Source organism: Mustelus asterias, chromosome 12 (genome assembly GCF_964213995.1).
Source record: "Mustelus asterias chromosome 12, sMusAst1.hap1.1, whole genome shotgun sequence".
Classification (NCBI taxonomy): domain Eukaryota; kingdom Metazoa; phylum Chordata; class Chondrichthyes; order Carcharhiniformes; family Triakidae; genus Mustelus; species Mustelus asterias.
In genome coordinates this window covers 86,897,374-86,923,494 of record NC_135812.1, presented here as the reverse complement: position 1 = coordinate 86,923,494, position 26,121 = coordinate 86,897,374, and the positions used below count along the sequence as shown (strand labels likewise).

At 42.4% G+C, this 26,121-nt stretch overlaps 1 protein-coding gene across 1 annotated transcript in view; it reads left to right on the top strand.

The window, feature by feature from the left end:
* sdk2b (sidekick cell adhesion molecule 2b) overlaps positions 1-26,121 on the top strand; it is a 939,592-nt gene that overhangs the window by 713,691 nt on the left and 199,780 nt on the right. The window contains exons 19-25 of the mRNA XM_078225548.1: positions 11,792-11,987; positions 14,276-14,374; positions 15,099-15,290; positions 16,631-16,752; positions 18,254-18,363; positions 20,818-20,968; positions 23,464-23,701. Coding sequence (XP_078081674.1) covers positions 11,792-11,987; positions 14,276-14,374; positions 15,099-15,290; positions 16,631-16,752; positions 18,254-18,363; positions 20,818-20,968; positions 23,464-23,701 — 1,108 coding nt within the window. The remainder of the gene's footprint in view (positions 1-11,791; positions 11,988-14,275; positions 14,375-15,098; positions 15,291-16,630; positions 16,753-18,253; positions 18,364-20,817; positions 20,969-23,463; positions 23,702-26,121) is intronic.

The window sequence follows — 26,121 nt, the reverse complement described above, 5'->3', positions numbered from 1 at the left end:
CTCTGCTGCTGAACGTTTTCAGAGAATCATAGAATCCCTACAGTACAGAAGTAGGCCATCGAGTCTGTACCAACCACAATCCCGCCCAGGCCCTATTCCGTAACCCCACACATTTACCCTGTTAGTCCCCCTGACACTAAGGTCAATTTAGCATGGCCAATCAACCTAACCCCCACATCTTTGGAGTGTGGGAGGAAACTGGAGCACCCGGAGGAAATCCACGCAGACACAGGGAGAATGTGCAAACTCCACACAGACAGTGACGTGAGGCCGGATTTGAAACTGGGTCCCTGGCGCTGTGAGACAGCAATGCTAACCACTGTGCCACTGTGCTGCCCCTTACTGTGTCATCGTGCTGCCCCTTCTTGTACTCAGCAAAGGATTAATTTTCAGTATAGAACATAGAAAAAATACAACACAAACAGGCCCTTCAGCCCACAAGTTGCGCCGGTCATGTCCCTACCTACCTAGGCTTATATATAGGCTTATCTATAACCCTCAACCCTATTAAGTCCCGTGTACTCATCCTGAAGTCTCTTAAAAGACCCTATCGCGTTTGCCTCCACCACCACTGACGGCAGCCGGTTCCACTCACCCACCATCCTCTGAGTGAAAAACTTACCCCTGACATCTCCTCTGTACCTACTCCCCAGCACCTTAAACCTGTGTCCTCTCGTAGCAGCCATTTCAGCCCTGGGAAAAAGCCTCCGAGAATCCACCCGATCAATACCTCTCAACATCTTATACACTTCCATCAGGTCACCTCTCATCCTTCGTCTCTCCAAGGAGAAAAGACCGAGCTCCCTCAGCCTATCCTCATAAGGCATGCCAACCAATCCAGGCAACATCCTTGTAAATCTTCTCTGCACCCTTTCAATCATTTCCACATCCCTCCTGTAATGAGGCGACCAGAACTGAGCACAGTACTCCAAATGGGGACTGACGAGGGTCTTATAAAGCTGCATCATTATCTCCCAACTCCTAAACTCAATCCCTCGATTGATGAAGGCTAGCACACCATACACCTTCTTAACCACCTCCTCTACCTGCGAGGCCGATTTAAGAGTCCTATGGACCTGGACCCCAAGGTCCTTCTGGTCCTCTACACTGCTAAGAGTCTTACCCTTGATATTATATTCCTTCATCCCATTTGACCTGCCAAAATGGACCACTACACATTTATCCGGGTTGAAGTCCATCTGCCACTTCTCCGCCCAGTCTTGCATCCTATCTATGTCACGCTGCAGCTTCTGACATCCCTCCAACCTATCCACACACCACCAACCTTCATGTCGTCGGCAAACTTACCAACCCATCCCTCCACTTCCTCATCCAGGTCATTTATGAAAATGACAAACAGCAAGGGTCCCAGAACAGATCCTTGGGGCACTCCACTGGTGACCGACCTCCATTCAGAAAAAGACCCGCCTACAACCACTCTCTGCCTTCTGCAGGCAAGCCATGTCCTCACCTCAGTTAATTTTGAGCTTGGCAAGATGCTGAACTCTTCTTCTGTCGCCTTTAGCCCTCATTTCTTTGGGCAGGACTCCTTCCCCCATTCAACAGATCCTTTCACCTACCTCCAGCATTCACCCTCCACCTGGACCCCTCCCTCTGACCTGCTACCTGCTCCTGATGTTTCCAATGAGAACTGTCGGTGAGGCATTGGCTGTCTTAATTTCTCTGCTCCTCTCACCCACTCCAACCTGTCTCCTTCTGAAATTGCTGCCCTCCATTCTTTCAGGTCTAACCTGACTTTGTTATCAAACCTGCTGACAAGTATGCTTCTATTGTTTTCTGACGTACTGTCCACGACCTTGCAGGAGCTGAGCGCCAACTCTCAGACATCTTCTTATCACACCACCAAACATCAAGTCATTGCTTCTAGGATTGTCACTTAAGTTACCTCCTCTGTAAATCTTTCCTCCACAGCTTCCAAACTCATAGCCCCCAGCCCCGCTTCTACCTCCTTCCCAAAATCCACAAACCCGACTGGAAGACCCATCGTGTCAGCTTGTTCCTGCTCCGTGGAACTCATTTTTTCCTATCTTGACTCTATTCTCTGTCCCCTTGTCCAGTCCCTTCCCACCTACATTTACGATTCTCTTGATGCCCTATGTCATATCAACAATTTCCAGTTTCCTGACCCTAACTATAAAGCTCGGCACAACATCGTGGGCCGAAGGGCCTGTTCTGTGCTGTACTGTTCTATGTTCTATGTTCTAACTGCCTCCTCTTCACTCGGGACACTCAAACCCTTTTACACCTCCATCCCCCAATAGAATAGGCTGAGGGTCCTCTGCTTCTTCCTTGTGCAGAGGCCCCATGGGCCTCAGTTATGAATGTTTTTTGTTCCAGTCCTACCAAGGCCCCCTCCCACAACTCTTTTACAATTACATCAATGGCTGTGTTGGTGCCGCGTTATGCTGTCATCTGGACCAGTAAAAATATATTGATTTTGCTTCCAATTTTCACCCCTTCCTCATCTTCAGATGGTCCATCTTTGACACTTCCCCACCCTTCCTTGACCGCTCTGTCTCCATTTCCAGTGATAGACTGACTACCAATATTCATTACAAGCCCACTGGCTCCCACAAATACATTGACTGCAGTTATTACATCCTGCTCCTTGTAAAGACTCCGTCCCATTCTTAGTTTCTCCGCCTCTGTCGCATCTGTCCCGATGACGCTACCTTCCAAAAGGATACTTCTGACGTCTTCCCTTTTCACTGAGCTGAGGATTCTCTCCCACTGTGGTTGGCAGAGCGCTCAACCTTGTCTGACCCATTTCCCACACACCTGCCCTATTTGCTATTCCCAATGCGGTCCCCTGTACAGTGGGGAGACTAAACACACATTGGGTGTCCACTTTGAGAAACACATTCGCTCAGTCTGCAAACATAACCTCAACCTTCCTGTTCCTACCATTTCAACTCCCCACGTTGCTGTCATGCCCACATGTCCATCCTTGGCCTGCTGCAATGTTCCAGTAAAGTCCAATGCAAACTGGAGGTACAGCACCTTCCGATGAGGCAATTTACAGCCTTCTGGACTCAGTTGCCGGAATTTTACCGCCTCATCTGCCTGAGGCTCGTAAGATCCCATCCGAGGCCAACGGAGAATGCCGTTCAGCGAGCCTCACCCGCCCTGATTCCGCGGCGGGCGTGCTGGTAAAATTCTGGCCAGTGAGTTCAATTGACACATTGATTTCAATAACGTTCCACTATAAACACACCCTCTCTTTAACCCTGACGAAAGTCTTACAGACTCAAAAGGTTAACTCTGTTTCTCACTCCAGAGATGCTGCCAGGCCTGCTGAGTTTACCCAGCATTTTCTGTTTTAAATTTGGACGGCCAGCTCACTTCCCATCTTGTGTCCATCTGATCAGATCAGGAGCTGAGAGAAATTCCTGAAATGATTCCATTAAACCAAGACCCCGTCACGGCAATTTTAAACATGTGTGTGCCTTGTGTTGGCCGACATGGTGGAATATTTTTAAAAGCAGAGCCCGGAGGTTCAGGGGAAAAGTTAGGAAATATTCTTCACTCACAAGTGTGGAACTCTCTCCATGTAACAAAACAACAGATGCAAATTCAATTAATTTAAATCTGAGGTTGATAGATGTTTGCCAGTTAAGGGTATTAATAACCATGGAGCCAAGGCCAGTCGATGGAGTTAGGATACAGATCAACTATGATCCTAGGGGCAGCACAGTGGTTAGCATTGCTGCTTCACAGTGCCAGGGACATGGGTTCAATTCCCGGCTTGGGTCACTGTCTTTGTGGAGTTTGCACATTCTCCTTGTGTCTGCGTGGGTTGCCTCCAGGTGCTCCGGTTTTCTCCCACAGCCCAACAATGTGTGGATTAGGTTGATTGGCCGTTCTAAATTGCCACTTCTCGTCAGGGGGACTAGCAGGGTAAATACGTGTGGTTACGGGGATAGGGACTGGGTGGGATTGTGGTCGATGCAGACTCAATGGGCCGAATGGCCTCCTTCTGTGATTCTATGATCTCATGGATTGGCAGAAAAGTCAAATGGATAGCCAAACAGCCTATTGCTGTTCCGATGTAAGCAACCATTATGAGGCAGTTTAACTTTGAACTGACCCCTACATAATTAGATTCCAGTAAAACAGTTTTGTTCTGATGCACTGCTTGGGAGTAGATGTTTGTTTATTTTTATCTCTAAAGTAACTTAAAAAGCAAACTTACATTATCCATAACCCAGGCCGACTGTCATCTACAATACTTTTAATCTACTCATTTAATCTGATAAAGGGATCTATATTCTTAATACTTTTTCAGGTGTGGAAATATGCACCTGGAAGCAGACATCGTAGAAATGTTTAATCTGCTATGAAATTTGTTTTAGAAAGTGAAATTCAGATTACACGATAAAGCGAGACTTTTGGTATCGACCTGCTCCTTAAACATCGGTTAATTTTTTATTGTCTGAAATTGGTAAGCAACTTATAAAATAAATCAGCTTTTCCCTTTGCAGAGATAGGGATCCCCTTGCAGAGATAGGGACCCTCTAGATAAATAAAAATAGTGTCCTGTCTAGTTAGCAAAGTTAGCCTTAAGGATAAAAACCAGATTTGAAAGCTTGTCTGAAAGGGGCAAGTCAAACACTAGCAGTGTTTCCTCATCCATCTTACAATATTATCAGCTGCTAATTCTAAACAAATGTTCATTTATATAGTGAGAATTGTAATGAACCAAGTTATCTTCACTTTACCAAATGTTTCTGCTGAATTCAGTTGTTGACCTATGCTATCTCTACCCTAGCTCCTTGCCTGGGAACGTAATGAGGCAGAAACACTCGCTGCTGTGACAGTGACTGCTGAGCCAATGGTTTTTGTCATTATTTTGTAATATTCTACTGCTCTCCTGACTTTTGTTTGAATTCACTTAACCCCTCTTGTGAAGTGGTGTTGCTGTCCTGCTATATAGATGGTAGTTTTTCTCCCCTGTGGGCAAACATATAATATTGGAGGAAAACCTACTTGCGTGAAAGTTTCAGCATGTTTTTCATTTGCTCAGTTATCAATCCAGCTACAACATCAGTCTGCATGGTCTGGCTAAGAATATGAGTCCATATTTGCTGAACCTTCTTAAAAATGTCACAAGACTTGATTTAGGAAATTTCAGAAATCTAGCTATGAAACTTACAGAAAATGTTATTGTTTATAGACACAAACGAACCAGTTTGTAACATTTCAAAATTCCTTTGTGACGCAGTGCAGCCCTTTCAATATTTTTTATCCGGAGCAAAACATTGACACAAATCTAAACAACAATTAATTAGGAGTCAATGTCCTTTAGGATGTTGTAGCAATCCTGCACTAAAATTAAAGTAATAACATTTTAAGGTTATTTTATTTATTCCAAGTGTTGCCAACTCAAAAGCTCTTTGCTCCAACTCTTCAGATATGTACGTGGTTTAAAATTATATTTTAATGCAATTCCTGCTTACTTTTGATTATAAATCCCTTCGTTACATATAATAGTTACCTGGGTCGAAGGTACTGTAACATAAGTAGTTTTGATTGTAAATGTTCATGTTATAATGGGTCTGAATTACCTCTGTAACTTGTCCAAATATTTACTAACCTCTAATCCCTTCAGCTTTCTTGTGACCTTAAGTGTCATTCTCCTCTAATGTAGGAGCCAGTGCCCTGCCTGCTCTTGTCTTAAGGAAACAGTCTGCAGTTGTATTAAACAAATGACGTGTTAGTACTGGAAGCTTTTCATTGTAGAAAACTTGGTTCAGTAATTGAGAAGAAACATTTTAATGTGAAACATTTGAGAATCATACCAAACAAATTGTCAAAGAATGAAGCAGCCTGTACCCACTTTGCAGCAAGACCTAGATAACATTCAGGCTTTGGCTGATAAATGACAAGTAACATTTGCGCCACACAAGTGCCAGGCAATGACCATCACTGACAAGAGAGAATCTAACCATTTTCCCTTGACATTCAACAATATTCTCGTCACTGAATCCCCCAGCATCAACATTCTGAAGGCCACCATTAACCGGAGACTTAACTGCATCTGCCACTGGTTCCTAAGCCTCCTCCCCCCCACCCTCCCAAATGCCTGGGGTCCACCATCTACAAGTCAGGGGTATGGAAAAATACTCTCCACTTGCCTGATGAGCGCAGCTCCAACAATACTCTGGAAGCTCTGCACCCATCATCCAGGACAAAGTAGCCTGTTTGATTAGTACCCCATCCACCATCGTAAATATGCACTCCCTCCACCACCAGCACTTATGGTACAGTGTACTATCCACAAGATGCACTGCAGCAACATGCAAAGCCTCCGTAGACAGTACCTTCCAAACCCGTGACCTTTACTAGCTAGAAGGACAAGCACAGTAGATGCATGGAAACATTGCTAGGTGCAGGTTCTCCTCCAAGTCACGCACCATCCTAACTTGGAAATATATTGCCATTGCATCATTTTGCTAGGTCAAAATGCTAGAATTTCCTCCCTACCATCACCCTACACCACATAGACTGCAGCATTTCAAGTTTACCACCACCTTCTCAAAGATAATAAATGCTGGCCTTGTCAGCCCCATATTAACACAGGTTATTAATATTTCATCATATGGATCAATAGAGTAGATCATAATTTTGCAACAACCAAACTAAATTCTTAGCTTCTAATTTGAGCAAGTTTTGAATATTTCAGCATCTAAAATATGTTTTACAGCAGTCAGCATTGTGTGAACAACATTAATATTTTTAAGCACAAAATATTTCCTCAAAATTTACACTACTAAAGAAGTTGAAGATACATTGGCACGTAACTTCATGGCTCCCCAGCGTCAGATTTGGTGGATATCCCAAAGATGCACTGGGGAAACCCTCTCTGAAGTTCTCAGGTAAGGGTTTACTCTGCAATTGTCCAAAGGCGTAAGTTCACGTGGACAACTGCGCTGCGCTGGGAACCATCCAACGAAGCAATTGAAATCGCTAATTTTGGATGGTTCTGCCAATGATACGCGAACAGTTACTTTTCAGAGATAGAAGAAAAAAATCACTGTTAACTTCAGTGTAATTATTTTAAACACTCAGACCAACCACTGCATGGGGCACTCCCCAAACTCTCAACCCCCAGGGGACTCAATGCCCACTAAACTCTCCTTCCTCCACAATATTCCCCAGCCTAAATCCCCCACTCGCACAGGGTGTGACCTGTCCCCCTCCCCCAGCACCAGTTACAACCTGACCCCGATGCAATCTGGCTGGACTTCTCCCCTGACCTCACCCGACCTGCACCCAACCCGAACCGCACCATCTGATCCCCCAATACCCCGACCCCACCCCAATATGTCTGACTCCACAATGCCTGATCCCCACCCCAAGTCCCATCCACCTACCTTAGACACTTATTTTCGCCCAGGCCAGTTATTTCCAATGGGACATAAGGGCAGGATTTTTCTGTGCGCGCAAATGGTGACGCGTGTGCAAAATCCCACGAGAGGCCAAAAACCGAAAATCTCACCGGCGAGACCTCGGGATGCAATTGTCCCCTCCTCCCATCATTGACAAAATGAGGTTCCCACCTTGGAAGGTCAGGAAACTCATATAAATACATTTCTGTCTCATTAGTGGGTTTCCCCCACATTACAATCTCCCCCCACATCAGCAGGGCTTACAACAGGCTTTTTAAAAAGGGGAACCAGGCAAAGCGAATCCGCTGGGGCACACCCCCAAGTACAGCACCCCAGAGGAGAGAGAAACATGCCTGAACAGTACCCTGGCACTGTCACCAGGTACTGCCTCCTGGCACTGCCTGGCAATGCGAGGAGGGGCCTCTCTGGGGAGCTCCATGGAGGAGATTTCCCTGTGTCCATGTGGTGGGGGTGGGGAGGGTGCTTGTCCAAGTGAGGGGTCGCCAGTGTTGGGGGGTTCGCTTTTTTAATCAGACATCGAGGCACCCTTTAAAAAATGCGCACTAATCTCTGGAAAGCCGATGTTGCTGGTCTTTTCAGACATATCCCCCCAGCGTGACAGTGTGAGACATCCCTCCAAGATTTCTTTCTTCTTAAGTGCTGAATAATATGGCAAGAAAATCTGGCAGTGCAACCGGCGGGCTGCATGCCTCTTTTCTTGCTAGGATTCAGGAGAAAGAAGGAAAATTCCGCCCTTAAACTCACTCGCTTTACAACAGCAAGTGCTGTAAAAAGGGACATTTCCTCCTTCGCTGCAATTCTTTAGGACTTCGACGCTACAGCTCAGGACATGTTGTGCTGCCTGTATCTCACCCAGCCTGAGTCGGGAAAGTCGGGCGAGACAGGCACAGGTAAATCTGCTGCTGATTGCCACTCCAAGGAAGTCATGGCCCATTGTTTCAGTGGGTGGGTGCATCTCATTTAGTGTTATTGAATCTGGCAGGCCAGCCAGTTTCAAATTTGCACGATAAAGGATCTCCGTTCCCCTGGACTCCAAGGTCTGAAATCAACTAAGACTCTCCTTTTTGATTATTCTTTAAAATCATTTTTAATCCATTTCCTATATTGTTATTTCTGAATCATTCTCAGTCCAGTTCCTACTGAGTATGTCTACAGTATAAAACTATCTCAGTCCAGTGCCACTATTAAAGAATGTTACTCAGACAGGTCTCAAGATGGTTGGTGAGAGAAATGTAAATCAAAGGGCGGGATTTTATGACCTCGCTCGTCCCAAAACCATAAAATCCCACCTGAGGTCAACGGACCTTTCCATTGTCCGCCTCTCGCCTGCTCCAATTCCCAGAGCGAGTGGGGTGGTAAAGCTCCAGCCTACATGTTATTCTACATCAAGCTCTGTTCTATCTAACCTATAAGTGCTTGATTCTGATCTGATAGCGGATCTCCAACAAAGTTCCATTCCTTGATAAGTTAAACAAGGAACATGAGGAAATCATTGAATATTTGCCCTCATTGAAAGTAGCTTTTCCTCCATCTGGGATTAACACATGGTGCATGTTCTGCATGGGTGCTGCATAACTGCATGACAATCCACAATGCAATACTCCCCAACCACTACCCCCCCCCCCCCCCCCCCCCAACTATTCACAAGTTTCCCAACAAAGCTGTCTGCATCTTTGGATTTCACCCACATCAAATTTAGTACAAAGTTTGAGTGGCGATCCTACAATTTCTGTTTCTTAATCCTGGGATTGACCTGTGCTGTAAACTTTCAATTGGATCCCATAAATTAATATTAATTCTGGAATAAGCAGAACAACTATCCTTTCTAAAATCATTCTGAAAAGTCAAGGATGCAGAAATGCATTAAAACCTGAAATCAACTCACAAAGTCATTAAACTGAATGAATGAAGCAACCACAGTATCATAAAAATCTGCCAATTACCAATTCTATAGAAAAATTTCACTTTCTTGGTAGCCACATGCAATCTTGCAGTCCAGCAAGTGGCTGCAGATGCACTTCAGCCAAGACATATTGCAGATTTGGTGAGTCGCTATATAAAATTCATCAACCTGTGCTGCCTTTTGTTCAGTTTGTCTTGGTTTAATCTTAGATTCAACATCAGATTCAATTGAGTAAAGTTATCACGTACTTTTCTTCATAGTAATCAATGACAAAATGTGATTTCATGGACATTCTCTATTTGAATTTTGGTTAAATATATAGGGAAAAATATATATTTAGGAGAAATGCCATTATGAAATGTTTTGCCACAGGAAGTGGCGAAGGTAGAAATAATTGCCTCTTTTAAGAAAAAGATTAGATAAGTATTTGAAGTAAAGAATATGGGAATAGAGCAGGAGAAAGGGGGTAGTTTTAGATTGCTTTAGTCGAGAGCCGCACAGACACAATGACCCGGAAAACCTCCTTCTGTGCTGCATACTTCTCTGAAGATCAGGATCACATTGAGATTTAGATTGTGGGCAACCACAGCAAGTATTTCCTAATGTCATGTTTCCGAAGTAATGAGGTAAAACTGTAAAATACACTTGGAATATCTCGGCAATCAGTGTAAAATGAATTCCCAGTGAATCTCGGTAAAGTGGGACATATGGTAGGCTGGGTAAGTCACACTAATTGCAAAGCTGAGAACTCAATTAGTCCCTTGTACAATGAAATAATCCAAGACTAATCTACACTCTGCCCATTCATCCTGTCTGATGCAATTTTGATGCAGATGGTGAAAAATCTCATCAGTTCTTTCCCCACAGTTGACAAGTATATCTACCAGAGAACTTCCAAGAGCATTAGCATTTTGAATGCGTGTTGCCTTTGATTCCTGTAAATTAATTATTTTCCATCACGACTAACTGCTGCTGCAAAAAATGAGGCATTCTGGCATATTCGAGTAACAACAAAATTACTAATGTATGGAAACTACTGAATTTGATGTTGCCTGTTTGTATGAGAGTTTTATCTTTTCCATTTTTCCTATTGTTCAAAAATTGGCATTGATTAGCGGATTCTTGAGACTGAGATTTTGGACTCTCTACCAGTCAGAAGACTATATGTAATGAGACACTCTATCATTGATGAGAGGGAGATAGATAAATTAGTCATTTTCCCACAAACACCATCCCACAGCGACACAGCTACTCTTAGGAACAGCCCAGTGAAAACATCCTGCACTACCTGCAATGATGGCAAGATCAACAACCCCAAGTGTCCCGTTGCCTTGGCCAAACAATTAACGTCAAAACCATATGACTTAAATACAGGTTGTACAGAAATATATCGGGTACCAAATTTACTGACTGAAGCATAAGGGTGGCACGGTGGCACAGTGGTTAGCACTGCTGCTTCACAGCACCAGGGTCCCAGGTTCAATTTCGGCCTCGGGTCACTGTCTGTGGTGGAGTTTGCACATTCACCCCATGTCTGCGTGGGTTTCCTCCAGGTGCTACAGTTTCCTCTCTCAGTCCAAAGATGTGTGGGTTGGGTTGATTGGCCTTGATAAATTGACCCTAGTGTCAGGGGGATTAGCAGGGTAAATGCAATGGGGTTAGAGGAATAGGACCTGGGTGGGATTGTGTTTGGTACAGACTTGATGGGCCGAATGGCCTCCTTCTGTACTGTAGGGATTCTGTGATTTCTATGAAGGGCATCCAGCCCAATAATTTGATTTCACTATGGATGCTGAAATACACCACCTTCTTCACATTTAGTGTTAATCTAGAGTTAATGAACAGTTTGCGCAAAGAGTACAAGTTTGCAGTACTATAATCTCTTAACCCTGGTGAGACAAGAAAAACCTTATAGCTATGGAAAATTAAACCGAAGAGCGATGTTACCAGATCATGGCAACCACAGTTTATAAAAGGCTTTCCAGCCCTAACTCATCCCTAGAATCCAAGACCAAATGGATTTCCTCAATTCCTTGACCAGCATTGTTCCCAGATCAAATCATTGTGCCAAGAGTCCTAAATGTGGCTTTGGTCTTCTTCCCACTATACAATCAAAGTATACAGTAATTTCAAACGCATGAATGTTAATTCCTTTTTTGAGAATTTGACAATGAAGTAAAGATGCTGTATTATCCCATAAATAGATTAAAAAATAATGTTTTCATTAAAATGGTCATTATTATAATAACTTAAGAGATACATAGTAAGTTTCACAAATAAGTAATTTCTGCTCTGGTAAAGAGGTAAAATTAACTGGAATTTTCTTGAAGTTAATCTGACATAAGAGAACACAGAATAGCAGGAAAATTAGCTTGTGGCAACTGAAAATATGTTAGTTTGCATTGTTTTATTCAATTTTCCTCTTCCCCAACCCGTAATAACGTGATTATCATTTCAGCTGTTGGCTTGGGAGCCTGGTCAAATTGAAGACTTTACTATGGTGACAGTCCGGCCAAACTTCCAGGATATGATGCATGTCGGTTACATCCGAGGCTTGAAGAAGTTTACAGAATATTACACGTCGGTGTTGTGTTTCACTACACCAGGTGATGGTCCCAAGAGTCCTGCTCATCTTCTGCGCACACATGAAGATTGTAAGTATTTTCTCAACACCCTGAGTCCTTCCAAATGCCTACAATAAAACATCCCTAATGAACCAAATGAATGAATTTATAATTCAGGAATTGAAGTTTCTACATTCTGATATTCAGACAAAAATGTAATTAGTTGTTGTGAGGACTCTCTTGATTTGTAAAATGTCTTAAATATATTAATTTACTTTTGCTATTTAGACCTTTATGCTCCAGAGATATGTTTGCCCGACAGAGATAAAATTTCATTCTATAGATAGACTCTCTTTTCTTGTGTCAACTTATTGTTATAATTACTATTCGTTCCAATATTTCCAACACTAAAGGCTCTTATATGGTTTAAAATTACATTTGAGCCACGTTAGCAAGTTCCTCTCCCGAACAAGTCACACAGTTATTATGTACTGGAAATTGGAATAGGGTTTTTCACACTCAGACCAGCAGCAAGGATCACAAGAGTAGACCAGTCAAAACTTCCTGTCTGATTTAACCTAGCTCTGATCAGACTTTCTTGCAAGAAGATTCTTGACTTCTGCTCTTTGCTTTTTAACATTATGCAGGTGAGATTGGAATTTAGTGAAGTATTGAATCTGCGCAACGCGGTTCTGTGGTCTTGCACACTGTTGCTGCGACACAAAGTACCATCTTTTTTGCTTCAACTGCCTTAATTGAAATGTTTCAGCCATATAAATCTGACAGCTTTCCTGTTCCTGATCACACTGTGTCTTCTGCACACCAAGATCTGGATCATCAATAAACATCAAGAAAAACAAGGATCCCAATATCAATCCCTGGGGAACACCACTGCAAACCTTCCTCCAGCATGAAAAATATCCATTGACCATTACTCTCAGCATCCTATTATTCAGCCAATTTTGTATCCTTTAAGACAAAGATTGGAGAGTTAATATCAGAATGGGGTTGGGCTTACGTACTGAAGGGAGTGCACCCAAGCTCAGAGCAGGGACCATTATATTTTCTAATTTGTGGCAATGATTTTGATTCTAAAATTCAATGCAAATTAATAAAGCTAAACTTGGAGGGACACTGGAATTTAAGGAAGCCACCCAGAAACTACAGAATGAGCTTAATAAATACCTGAGTGGCCAAACAACAGTGAATTTAATTTAATACAGGTAGGGTTGCCATGATTGGATGCATTCCTGGAGGTTTCATCGTATGACTTGTCCCAACGCTGCAGCCATTAGTCAGCCAACACATCCATCTTGTGATGCACTGTCTTCGTACGCCAAATAGGAAAACAAAAAAACTTGCTGGTCCCAATTAGATGATGCTTGACTGTCAGCTCTTTTTTCCCCATTTTCAACATTTTTATATCTGGTAAAAAGAAAAGCTCAATGAAAATGACAAAATCAGCACTTTTTTAATGTTCCAGTGATTTTTCTCCAGAATTCCTGGAGATTGATCTTCAATTCCTGGAGACTCCAGGCTAATCCTGGAGGGTTGGCAACCCTAAATACAGGAAGGGGTAAAATATTGCATAAAGAAAGCAGAAATGGACCACATCCATTCTTCATGAGTGTTGTTGAAATAGCTAAGTATGAGGTTGATGGAGGTTCGATAGCCTTTGCAGAATCAACATCTCCAGCTAATAAGAAGCAGCAATCAATAAACATCAGGAAAAGTAAAGATTCAACAGAACAAGGCAGTAGAATGTTGAATGCCAAAACAGCGATCAAACTGTATAGTGTTCTACTGTCATTAGAACCATAGAATCCTACAGTGCAGAAGGGGACCATTCAGCCCAATGGGTCTGCACCGACCACAATCCCACCCAGACCCTATCCCCATAACCCTAGGCATTTACCCTAGCTAGTCCCGCTGACACTAAGGGCCAAGTTAGCATGGCCAATCCGCCTAACCTGCGCATCTTTGGGCTGTGGGAGGAAACAGGAGCACCCAGAGGAATCCCACACAGACACGGGAAGAATGTGCAAAAACTCCACCCATTGACCCAAGCCGGGAATCAAACCTAGGTCCCTGGCACTGTGAGGCAGCAGTGCTAAGCACTGTGTCACCGTGCCTTTGCTTTTACTGTGCTCCCCCTGCCCAATGCGATGTCCACATTTGAGGGTCCAAACAGAAAGAAATAGTTACAGTGGACGGAATTGTACCGCCCCGCCCGCCACAGGAATCGGAGCAGGCGAAGGGCGGACAATGGAAGTGTCCGTTGACCTTGGGTGGGATTTTATCGTTTCTGGACGAGCAAGGCCGTAAATCCTGCCTATATTGTGGCGACTCCTAACATTGTCACGTTATGCTTTCTTCAGATCCTGGTCCAATTGGACATCTCAGTTTCACAGAAATCCTGGATACCTCTCTGAAAGTCAGCTGGAGAGAGCCACATGAAAAAAATGGCATTCTCACAGGTAAGATCTTTTGAAGATTAGTAATATTGTGCTTTTTATTTGAGAATTAATTTCTCCAATTTAAATGGACATTTTTCTACCTCATGGGCATGTCACAGAAGAGAGAAAAGCTGGGCTTTTGGAGTGTTTTTTGATAATTGGAAGAAAAGGTGGTTTAAGTAATACAGAATGAGAAAAAGAGAACAAAATGCCTGTGTAATATTCATTGATTTTAGAGGAGGTTAATTAGTGCGTTTGTTTAGATACAAGTCAGGCTAATGAATTTATTGCAGTTCCTACAATGGGATAGGCAATTCAGTCACCATAGTTTTCAGATTATGTACAGTTTGTTATTGTATAACTTTTTCAAATATATTTTATAGTCATAAAATAACTTGCCCTTTCTTACCGGTGGGTTTCCATCACTAAGCAAAACAAAGTAAGATAATGTAATAATTCCCCAGACTTAAACAGCAGATCTTCAATCCTGCCTGCCAATAGGATTTTCCAGTGCCGTCGAAGTCAGTGGACTTTTGGGTGACTTGTATCCGCCACAGAGCCCCAGTCAATGATCCCACTGTGTTCAGAAAAACATATATGTTTTCAATACAGCAGTGCTTCTGGTTTGCAACCTTAATCAAAATTCTAATCCTCAAAACAATTGAATGAATCCCTTTCTTTTGCAATCAGGCACGAAGGATGCTTTGCAAATAACTCAAATGTCTGCACTGTTGTTTCTATCTAGGTTACCGCATCTCTTGGGAAGAATACAATCGCACAAACACACGTGTGACACACTACTTGCCTAATGTGACATTAGACTACCGTGTTACTGGTTTGACTGCTCTCACCACATATACCATTGAAGTAGCAGCCATGACATCTAAGGGGCAGGGACAGACCTCATCATCTACCATCTCCTCAGGGGTTCCCCCAGGTATGAAAAATATCTACATGGTTATCTCAGTATAATTGCGTGATGAGATAATAATGCTGATCAGCGTCTCCGTTATTCTAAGATGCAGATTAATTAACTTGAAATTGCACAAACCAATAAGTTTTAGTTACTAAAATTGTCATTTGACTTTAGAATGTATATTATTAGCCAAAAGTGCCCTTTTATACGAGTGAAAGCACTCCTTCTACAGTACTATATTGCATTTTCCTCAACTGTCGTGCCTTTTCCCCATGTGATACCATCAAAGTGTTCAGAAAAATGAAACTAGGCTATGTGACAATGAGGTTGATCACTCGTCAGCTCATGAAAAGGAAACTCAATTCAAATTCAATTTCGTAGATGTTTTCAATTTAATCGTTCAAAAACTCATTGTCATTCTTGTGAATACGGTGGCAAAAATTGCTTGCTGCCCCAAAATAATAAAGATGTACTACTAGATGATGTTGTCCCACCTGCGCTTTCATTTATAACTGTGTGTTGACAGAAGGGGGACATGGTCACAATTCGGCAACTTCCTCCCTAACAGCACTGTGGGTGTACCTACATCTTAGGGACTGCAGTGTTTCAAGAAGGCCACCTTCTCAAGGGCAACTAAGGATGGGCATTAGACGCTAGTCTAGCCAGCGACACCCACACCCCAAGAAGGAATAATAGTTTTCGAAAGTCAACTTACGGCAGAAGTGGAAATAGTGAAATAAACAAAGATGAAATAAAGTGTTGAATAGTCAAGGTCAACGATTCTTCTAATAAATACAATTCTACATTTTATTGAGTGCAGAATTCACAAATAGGGAAACATTTAGAAACCTGTAGTTTGTGTTTTAAACTAAGATTTTGGACATCTCTTGATGTCCTTTTTAGGGCTATTTTTAAAAAAAATGTTACTTGGCTATTTTTATGTGGTTATCAGAATAGAGCATATCCTGCAGATAAGTGGAATACCACTGCTCTTCTCTCACCAGCAGCACATTTATATTAGCTATCATATGATCAGATGTGAATAGAAGCTCCTTCAACTCAACTCATATATTTGAACCTCTACCAGGAAATGTTAAGCGAGCAGAAATTTAACATCCTTTTATTGATTACCTCCAAATCAGTAAGCAGCTTTGAGAGTCATTGTCTAAAATACTGAACTTGTCACCTTGGGAAATGCTGCCAGCTTGGTATGCTTCAGGAGAGTGGGAGGAATATACAATTGCTACCAAGGTTGTTCAATCTATTCTTGTATAAGAAAGACATTCTTAAGTGTGGTGTTGTTGCTGTGTATATTTTCCAAAACACTGTGCTTTTTGTATCATCTGTGCTCCTTTCAACAGAATTGCCTGGTTCCCCCACAAATATAGCCATTTCGAACATTGGCCCTCGCACAGTAACCCTTCAGTTTAAACCTGGCTATGACGGCAAAACCTCCATTTCTCAATGGTTGGTGGAAGCTCAGGTAGGGTGGACACAAGCATTGACAGTTCCCAATGATGAAACTGTGAAATGTTAATGATTCACTAGTGTTGTGAAAATCTAGTTCGTAATTCAACTTGAACATCTCCTAGAACTTAGTTCCAGTAAATTGTATTTCCTTTATCCCTATGGATTTCAGATATGTCACACTGCAGTACATCAATTAAGTCACTGATTCCAGTGATTTCCTGGTTGAAGATGCATGTTAACATATAAACACATTGAATTTCACACTTTCATTTTAAGTTGCCTGTAGAAAAAGCAGTGACTTGGATAAGTGTTTGCTTGGATCCATAATCATAGCCCGAGACCAAAGCAATCATTTTTGAGCATTGCGACAAACTCAAACCCTTGCCAGTAATTCCGCTGGCTCAGTTTGAACAAATCCTAAGTGACGACGACCCCCCCCCCCGCCCCCGGCCCCCGATATCTTCCAAGACTGGCTACTTTTATCTCTGTAACATGGCTTACATTCACCTCTCCCTCAGGCCACCTGCTGCTGAAATCCTCAGCCATGCTTTTGGCACCTGCACACTTGACAATTCCATTGATCTCCTGACTGGCAACCCTTCCACCCTCCATAAAGGTCACCCACCCTCTTCTGCTGCCCATGTGCTTTCTCACACTTGTCAGGCATCCCTTTTCTTGCTGACTACATTAGTTTCTTGAAGCCAAAGTTGAAATATTTTCATACCCTTGCTTCTGATTCTTCCCTTCTCCCCCCGAACTCTCCATTTCTCTGATTCTGGCCTTTTATGTGTTTCCTCCACTTACCATCAGCCCAGCATTGGTGACCATGCCTTCAGTTCTCTAAGCTGCAGGCTGTCGAATTTGTTCCTTAAAGCTGCCTGCGTCTCCAGCTCCCTCTTAATTAAAACCATATTTAAAACTCGTCTCATTGATTGAGATTTTAGTCAACGCTTCTAAAATCATTTTATTTGACATTCTTGGAAAATGAGGGAATATGTTGATACTTGATTGAACTTTTAATTTCAATGTGTGAAAGACATTGAAAGGAATTGCTCAAGTTATTATGCAAACCTTTAACATGACGACACCAAATTTATCTGCTATTTGAATCCAGATGTTAGCCTAGCTTTCGAATATAATCCTTTCATTAAAGTAATGGGATAAAAATTATGGTGTAATTGATTAAGCAGTCAAGCAATGGCATTAACAACAATAAAATGTAAAGGTAAAATCAGCATAGTCTCAGATGACCATAGGCTGCTCTCCCCTTTGAGGGGGAAAGCTGACAGGTGGTAATTTAGCCTGAGGATGACCACACCTCAGGTGAAGGGCCAGGTTGAGAAGGGTGGGCCTCACTGATCGCTTTTTTATCATGGTTGCTGTTGAGACCTGTTGCTTCGTATGGCATTGATACTTCATCAGTTCCATATTTCATCATGAGTGTAAATGTACAAAAAATATTTAAAGGTTTAAGTCTGGCTACTTATATGGCAATTATTATTCTCCTCCCTCAGGTTGGTGTAATAGGTGATCATGAAGAGTGGCTTCTTGTTCATCAGCTGGCTAATGAGCCTGATGCTCGCTCACTAGAGGTTCCCAACCTCAATCCATTTACACATTACAGGTACAGTTTACTGCCTTTATTACAGTACCTTTAGTATCCATGTGATAAACATGAATTATTGAGTAGAGATCAGCATTAACCCATTTGTACTGCCCTGAAAATCCAAGTTGGCCCAAAATCATAACTGATGGACCAAGGAAAATATGAGTTTTTTTGAAGATGCTGTCTAACTATCTCCCTTTGTGAGTCCTCTACAAAAGGATCAAAAGAATAGTCATATTCTTTCTCCTCCTGAGATCTCCTCCATCATAGATGCCAGTGTCCAGCCAATTCAATTCATTCATCAGAAGCAACTGAATACACAAGGCACAGCAAAGATTATGGGCCTCGATTATATAACATCCCAGGTGAACACCTGCTTACCTGGGCCCCTAGCCAAGCTTTCCATTACATAAACAACACTGATATCCATACAATAAAGTGGGAAATTGCCCAGGTATACTCTGTACATAAAAAGCAAGATGAGTCAGAACCCGGCCAATTACCTACCAGCCATCATGGAATCACCAGTAAAATGATGAGGAAAAATAATATCACTTGACAACAAGCAACAGCGAGTCTTTAATTCTTCATTTGGGTGCTGCAAGAACCTCTCAATTGTTGAACTCGTCACTGCAACTGTTTGTGGCAATGGCATCACTTCCTGCTGAGTCAAGCACATCCTAACTTGGGCATTGTTCTCTGTAGATAAAACTCTGGAGTTCCCTACGTAACACCTTCACCACAAGAGATACAAGACTTCACGAAGAAGGCTTTTTGACCTTCTCGGGGCGACCAGAGATGCACAGTAGATGCAACTTTGTCAAAATCCTCAGAGCAAGTCACAAAAGCTGATCTATAACAGAGTGATTCTCATTTTCAGACCCTTTTTCCACATCCAGATCAAGATTTCTTTCAGCACAGAACGACTGAGCGAAAGTGATTGTATGGTTTATCTGTTTGGATATAGTAATTTAATTGAAGAAAAATAGAGTGATTGTTCTTGATGACCGTTCAGGTAGCTTGGGTCTTTTTCACCCTTTATTTAGATTACTGTGAGCATGCCAAGAACTACTTCCACAGCATGACCAATCAGACTCGACAGCCAATTTGCCCACGGTTACTTTTCATTGGGGGGGGGGGGGGGGGGGGGATGCGGGCAGGATGGCAGAGGAATAGAGATTTTGAGCGGGAGTCCCAAACAGCTTTTACACAAGCAGGATTTCCCCACTCGATTATTCCCACCATCGCCAATGACATAACGAGGATGACACCTACTTGAATCACAACAGGTCCCCCACAATATGCACCTGGTGATCAGAACCCACCGGCGGCCCGCGGGTGAGTTATAGCCCCCATGGGGGGGGGGAGTGTCATGCCTGGGCAGTATCCTGACTTAGCCCCAGGGAACTGTCCCCTGACACTGCCCATCTCCCTTCCCCACTGTATCACAGGGTAACTTTGTGGGACTCGCCTCCCTGTTTGGCTGAGTTCTAAAAGTATGATGGTAAAAGCCGGCAGTGCAGCTGGTGGACTATACTCTGCTTCTCCTGCCTGAGATGATCCTTTGCCAAAAACATGGCAAAATTCCACCCAATATATTTGAAATGCCTCTGTGGATATATTTTCTAATACTCAAATTTTGGTTTTTTTAGTACATTTTAAACTCTTCAGAAAACACTTCAATATGTTCAGCTTTTGGGTGCCCACACATTTCTCCACTGTTTGTTGTTATAATTGTGTACCATCTAGAAGAACAAAATACAAAACTGAGGTAAAAGCTGGAAATATTCAGCAGGTCCAACAGTATCTCGTCGAAAGAGCAGATTAACATTTTAGGCGTGGGTGATTTGTCAGCCGTGGAAACTGAAAATTAAACACATTATTAGAATGAGTAAAATTAAAGTGATGGGGAGAATGAGTCACAGGTAAAGTGTGAGATGCCTGGAGTGTTGACTCTTCCAGTTATTATTGGGTCTACTGTGCTCCAAATATCCACATTAACACTTCTCCTGCTAAAAGTTAGAAAGAAGTTGAAAAAATGTTGGATGGCACTCTGGATGGCACTCAGAAGGTCTGAGTCAGAGAATGAAAGATAACTTGAGAACAAAAGGTGTGAAAATACCTTAAAACAAAGCAATAAGAAGAAACTGAAAAGTGAAACTTCAAGAAATGTCAAGCATTAAAGGGAATGAGGGGGGGATTGCAGAGAGGAGCAAGAAATTGCAGAAGATAACTGAAGTCAGAAATTGCACAATCACAGAGGGCTACAGAGTGCCCAGGGGAAAGCAAACATGCTGAGGTAAATGATCAACTTGCCACCCAGGCACAGAACTGGCTTGGGGAATTAGCAATCCCTTTTAGAAATCGACTTATTTTCACACTGAGTTTATTTCGCAACCAGTTGATTTGGCTTTACTGTTAAACTTTCTCAACATTCTGATGGGCCTTTCATTCCACACTGTGTTTTTACAGATTCCGCATGAGACAAGTCAACATTGTTGGAACAAGTCTGCCAAGTCAGTTATCACGCAAAATCCAAACCCTCCAGGCCCCACCTGATGTGGCTCCTGCCAATGTGACCCTGCGTACAGCAAGTGAGACAAGCCTCTGGCTCCGTTGGGTGGTATGTAACAGATGTGGGCTATCATTTCAGGATTAAGCACTGACATAAATTTTTCTTTACCTTGCATCTTTACTTCTGTGGTTATATTTGTGAATCCTAATGTTGCAGAAGGCAACGGTTTGCATGTTTTGATCCCTTTGTCATTGTATTCATCCCAGAGAGAGAGAAGATATCTCTGTAAGTCATTCTCCAATTCGAGATGCATATCTTCTTAACGCATTGTTAATCCCCACTTCCAGAGTCAGGACTGTGCAGGCTGATAGTGCAACAATAGAGTAAGCACTATATGCAAAAAGTGGCTCTGAATATTGAGAGCTGCTTGTTCCTGTTTGCGAAACACCACACAAAAGAGAAAAAAGGGACACCGTGACAGACAGATTTAAAATAACCACCAACAACCCACCCATCTTTCAAGCACAAAGTCACTTTTATGGTGGAGGAATGGAAACTGTCAGACCATTCCTTTCAGTGTTGGTTTGGAAGAATTCTTAAGTTGTCATGTTGAAGCTTTCCTCAGACGTTGAATTTATTAGAACCTTTTTGATGAGAATATTGTAGCATCTCATATCAATGTTTTGAACTGTCCACAGCGTGTTACTCAACAAAAATAAGACAAATGAATGAAAGGATGTGTAACAATCTGTGCTAGAAGATGTCATGAGATCGTAGTATTTATTACTTGCTGAATGTGGTTGTGCTCAAACCCAGGTATATGGAGTTGAAAGCAAACCCCCTACAGTGCCCATTGAACTAATGTGATAAGTTACACTGAATGCCATGAAGTGTCCAAAATATTTGACCTACATTGTAGAAAAGTTCGCAGATTCGTTTTTTTTTGGTGGGAAAAGAATGCGAGCGGATATGAACTCGAATTAGTACTGAGTGCATCATGACAGAGGTCACCATTATCAGTTCAGTTCATGGCTCTGGAAAATGCTAGATTAAGCTTGTTTATTTAGGCATTTATAAAATAAGCCATTAAAACTGCCAAAAATGACAGGATGACGAAGATTGCCACGATCTCCACAGAGATGAATAATCGTTTAAAGAGAAATTCAAACTTCCAGTTATTAGCTAAAAAGATGATACAAGATTTCACACTTTAAAATACCTTTTACTGTTGATGTACCAATGACTAAAGACAAAACACTTTTTATTGGATACTGTTAACTTTTTATTGGAAACTTGAGGCGGCACAGTGGCACACTGCTGCCTCACAGTGCCAGGGATCCAGGTTCAATTCCCGTCTTGGTCACTGTCTGTGCGGAGTCTGCACGTTCTCCTCGTGTCTGCATGGTGTTTCCTCCAGATGCTCCGAATTCCTCCCACAGTCTGAAAGGCGTGCTGGTTAGGTGCATTGGCCATGCTAAATTCTTCCTTAGTGTACCCGAACAGGCGCCGGAGTGTGGTGACTAGGGGATTTTCACAGTGGCTTCATGGCAGTGTTAAAGTAAGCTACTCGTGACACTAATAAATAAAAACTTAAAAAAAACAAAACTGAACTATCAGAATCTGCCACTTTTTACTTTTAATGACAAGCAAAAGCACCAATTTTGCTACATTACCCACTCTCCTTAGTGGGCACCCAATCTCCTAGAACCTGGGTTTACTTCTGTTCTTTTGCTTTCCCAATCTATCTTCCGCCGTGAGGGTTTTCCTTGGGCATTCTTCCTTTAGCTTCCTCTAAGTGATCACACCAGCTGTGTTTTAATTCGTCACAAGCTAGGCTTTCAAGCTGGGCTGTGAGCTCCCAAACGATAGCATTTTCTCTGGTTAAGGTGCAGCCCTAGTCAGCATCTATTTTCTCGGTCTCCCTCTCTCAGTTGGCTGCAGATCACCCAAGAGCAAAAGCTGTAACTTCCTTCTGTCTGGTATTTCTGGGTTTACAGGGAAACCTGTAAACGGATCTCAAAATGACCCAACTCTCCATTGTAATGGGACATACAATAGCCCTTTATCAGAGTAGAAATAGCAATCAGCATTCTTTAATTACCACTGCTTTTCCATCTTAGAAACAAAGGGACAGGTTCCGGCACAACTATTTACAACTTGATACCAATAACACTTTTCTGGATTTTTGGAGACTTAGGCCAGAACTTTACCACCTCCCCGCCCTGGAATCGGGGCAGGCGAGGCTCGCAGAATGGAAATCTCCATTGGGCGGGATTTTACAAGCGAAGTCGTAAAATCCCGCCCTTAGGGTCTTCTCAGTGTGGACTTAGAAACAGCTGTCATTGCCCTGGGTGTTAACATCTGGCAACTCTCTTTCATGAACACAGTATGACTCTCCTTTTGATCTAACAATTAAACTACCCAGGTTTACTATCAGACAGAGTCTGGCATAGGTCACATGACTTCTTCCATTTAACCTACATTTACAGATACAGTTCCAAACCGTGATAATCTTATAAACCAAAAGATATACCCCGAAAGCATAATCATATAAACCTCATACTTGTAACATGATACAATCAGAAATTTTATTATTTTTCCAGCCTTTGCCCGAGTCAGAATATAATGGGAATCAGGAATCTGTTGGATACAAAATAAAATATGGAAAGTCAGATGGAAATGGATCCACTCTGGCACATATTATCAGTGATCGAATTGAACGGGAGTTCACCATCGAGGATCTGGAGGAGTGGACTGAATACAGAGTGCAAGTTCAAGCATTCAATGCTATCGGGTCTGGACCATGGAGCCAAGAGGTCAGAGGTCGCACAAGAGAGTCAGGTAAGGTTATGCTAAATCCTATGCATGACATAGTGCTCTCTATGGTTTCACATTTTTACCAATAATAAGTTAAAAACATTCTCCAGAGGAAGTGAGGGTCTCATCTGATGTCTCACTGAGTTAGTGCATCACAAAGCTTTGCGTCAAACCTTATTAACAATGAAATCTCAGGGTCAATCTCTTTCCAGCTCTGAGTTGGTCTGGGCAGCGGTGCAGTAATATATTGGTTTCTGGTTCAGAATGTTAGTGAGGGCGTGGCTCCTGAGCTCCGCATCTTGATTCAGACTGAAAATTGTATATTGGGCTTTCAATTGAAGAAATTGTCAATTAGGTTTCCTTTTTAAGCCTCCAACAATGAAACAGGCTGCAGTGGTCACCGTCAAGATTTACACAAATAAAACAGCATTTCAGTGAAGGAAAAGAAACTTGCAAGGATGAATGGAGCAGTCAGGAGTTTGAGTCTTCAGAGAAGTGAAAAAAACTTTTTTAAAATCTCCAGAATGATTAAATGCATATAGCCAGTAATAAATATGTAGCATCTAGTAATGGATTGATCAAATGATTGTGTAATCTGTAAAAATGAATGACCAAAGATCCACTGGATAACTAATGATGGTGCTGTTTGATTAATAGAAAATGGTGCTAGGTGTGTACAGTTCACCAACACAAGCTGATAACACAGTCCAGTGTGAATTAAAATCAAACCCAAATGATGCATCTTTGTCATTGCAACCTCAGAGTAGTTATGCCTTGAACTCCCCATCATTTGAAGTCTTGCCATTTCCAAATTTTCAATCGCAGAGTTGACTGTGATCACTCTTTGTCTCCCTGGCAACCTCTAGCCCTTCTATCCATCCCCTCTGTCCCTGATAAACTTACCGCAGCATCCACACACGCATCTTAACTTATACATTTATATCCTATAGCCCTTCATCCACTCCCTCCATAAACCTGTCCTCCATCAATGCCCTCATCCTGACCAAATCACTGACATCCTCACATCTGGTGTTCCCCTAGTACAATGACCAACACCACAACCTCAAATTGAAGGGCTGTAGGTTTGAGTGCGCTTGCTGCATGGCGATTCATATAGCACTACATCCAGTTGGACTACATATATTTTTCTCTTAATATGACAAAATCCTCTCATTACTCCAGAATTGGGCAACAATCGGGAAAAATGGGCACAATTAGAGAATGCTCTGAAAGAGAACCTTGCCTTGTACCTGAATGTTAATCTACTACATGGATATGATAACCAGAAGCACTAAACTTGCCACAAATTTAAAATATAATCTTCCAATTTAATAGTAACAGTTAACGTATTTTCTTAACTCAATTGGTTCTCTTGTTCAGGTCCTCATTAAATATCTGTGTGGAGTTTGCACATTCTCCCCGTGTCTGCGTGGGTTTCCTCCAGGTGCTCCAGTTTCCTCCCACACTTTTTAAGGGGTGTGGGTTATGTTGATTGACCATGTTAAATTGCCCCTTTAGTGCCAGGGGCATTAGGAGGGTAAATATGTGGGGTTATGGGGATAGAGCCTGGTGGGATTGTTGTCAGTGCAGGCTTGATGGGCCGAATGGCCTCCTTCTGTATTGTAGGGATTCTCTGATCAGGATGGGAAAAACATGTCTAAAGATGGACTAAGCTAATTTTGAAACACCAGATTGGAGTGTGGAATGATCTCTATGAAAGTCCATAGAGTAATACTCCTGCCCACTCTCCTCTCCACATGTGGGACTTGGACTGTCTGCCAGTATCATGCCTAGAAATTCAACCACTTTGACGTGAGTTGACTTCTGAAGATCAGATAGCAGGACAAAATACCAGGCACAGCGGTGGTGCTCTCCTGAGCTGGCATGCCAAACATCCACACCATAGTGAGACAGTCACAATTGATCTGTTTCATTAATGTCCTTTAGGGAAGGAAATCTGCCATCCTTAGCTGGTCTGACCTACATGTGACTCCAAACCCACGGCAATGTGGTTGACTCTTAACTGCTCTCTGGGGCAATAAATTCTGTCTTTGCCAGTGACATCCACATCCCATGAAAAGAAACATTAAAAAAAAGAATTGGGCTGGTCTTGTAGCCAGAATACCTGACACTCACTCACCAAAGCAAATCTTCTAAGGAGAGATTGAGTCTGGGATTCATTCTCATGTCTGCCAAAGTGCTACAAGGACATTCTGAAGGCATCACTTAAAGTTTTGTTATTGACTTCAAGTCCTGGGAAAAGCTCACCCAGGATCACTGTGTCTGGCACAAGTTCCAACCAAATAAATAAATGGTGCCATCTCCTTTGAAAGCAAATACACATCAGAGACAGAGACAAAATGCAAGCAGAGGAAAACCCGAGCCAACAACACGTCCAAAACTCATTGCAGTATCCTGTCTGATTTGCAGCAGAATCTTCTGGT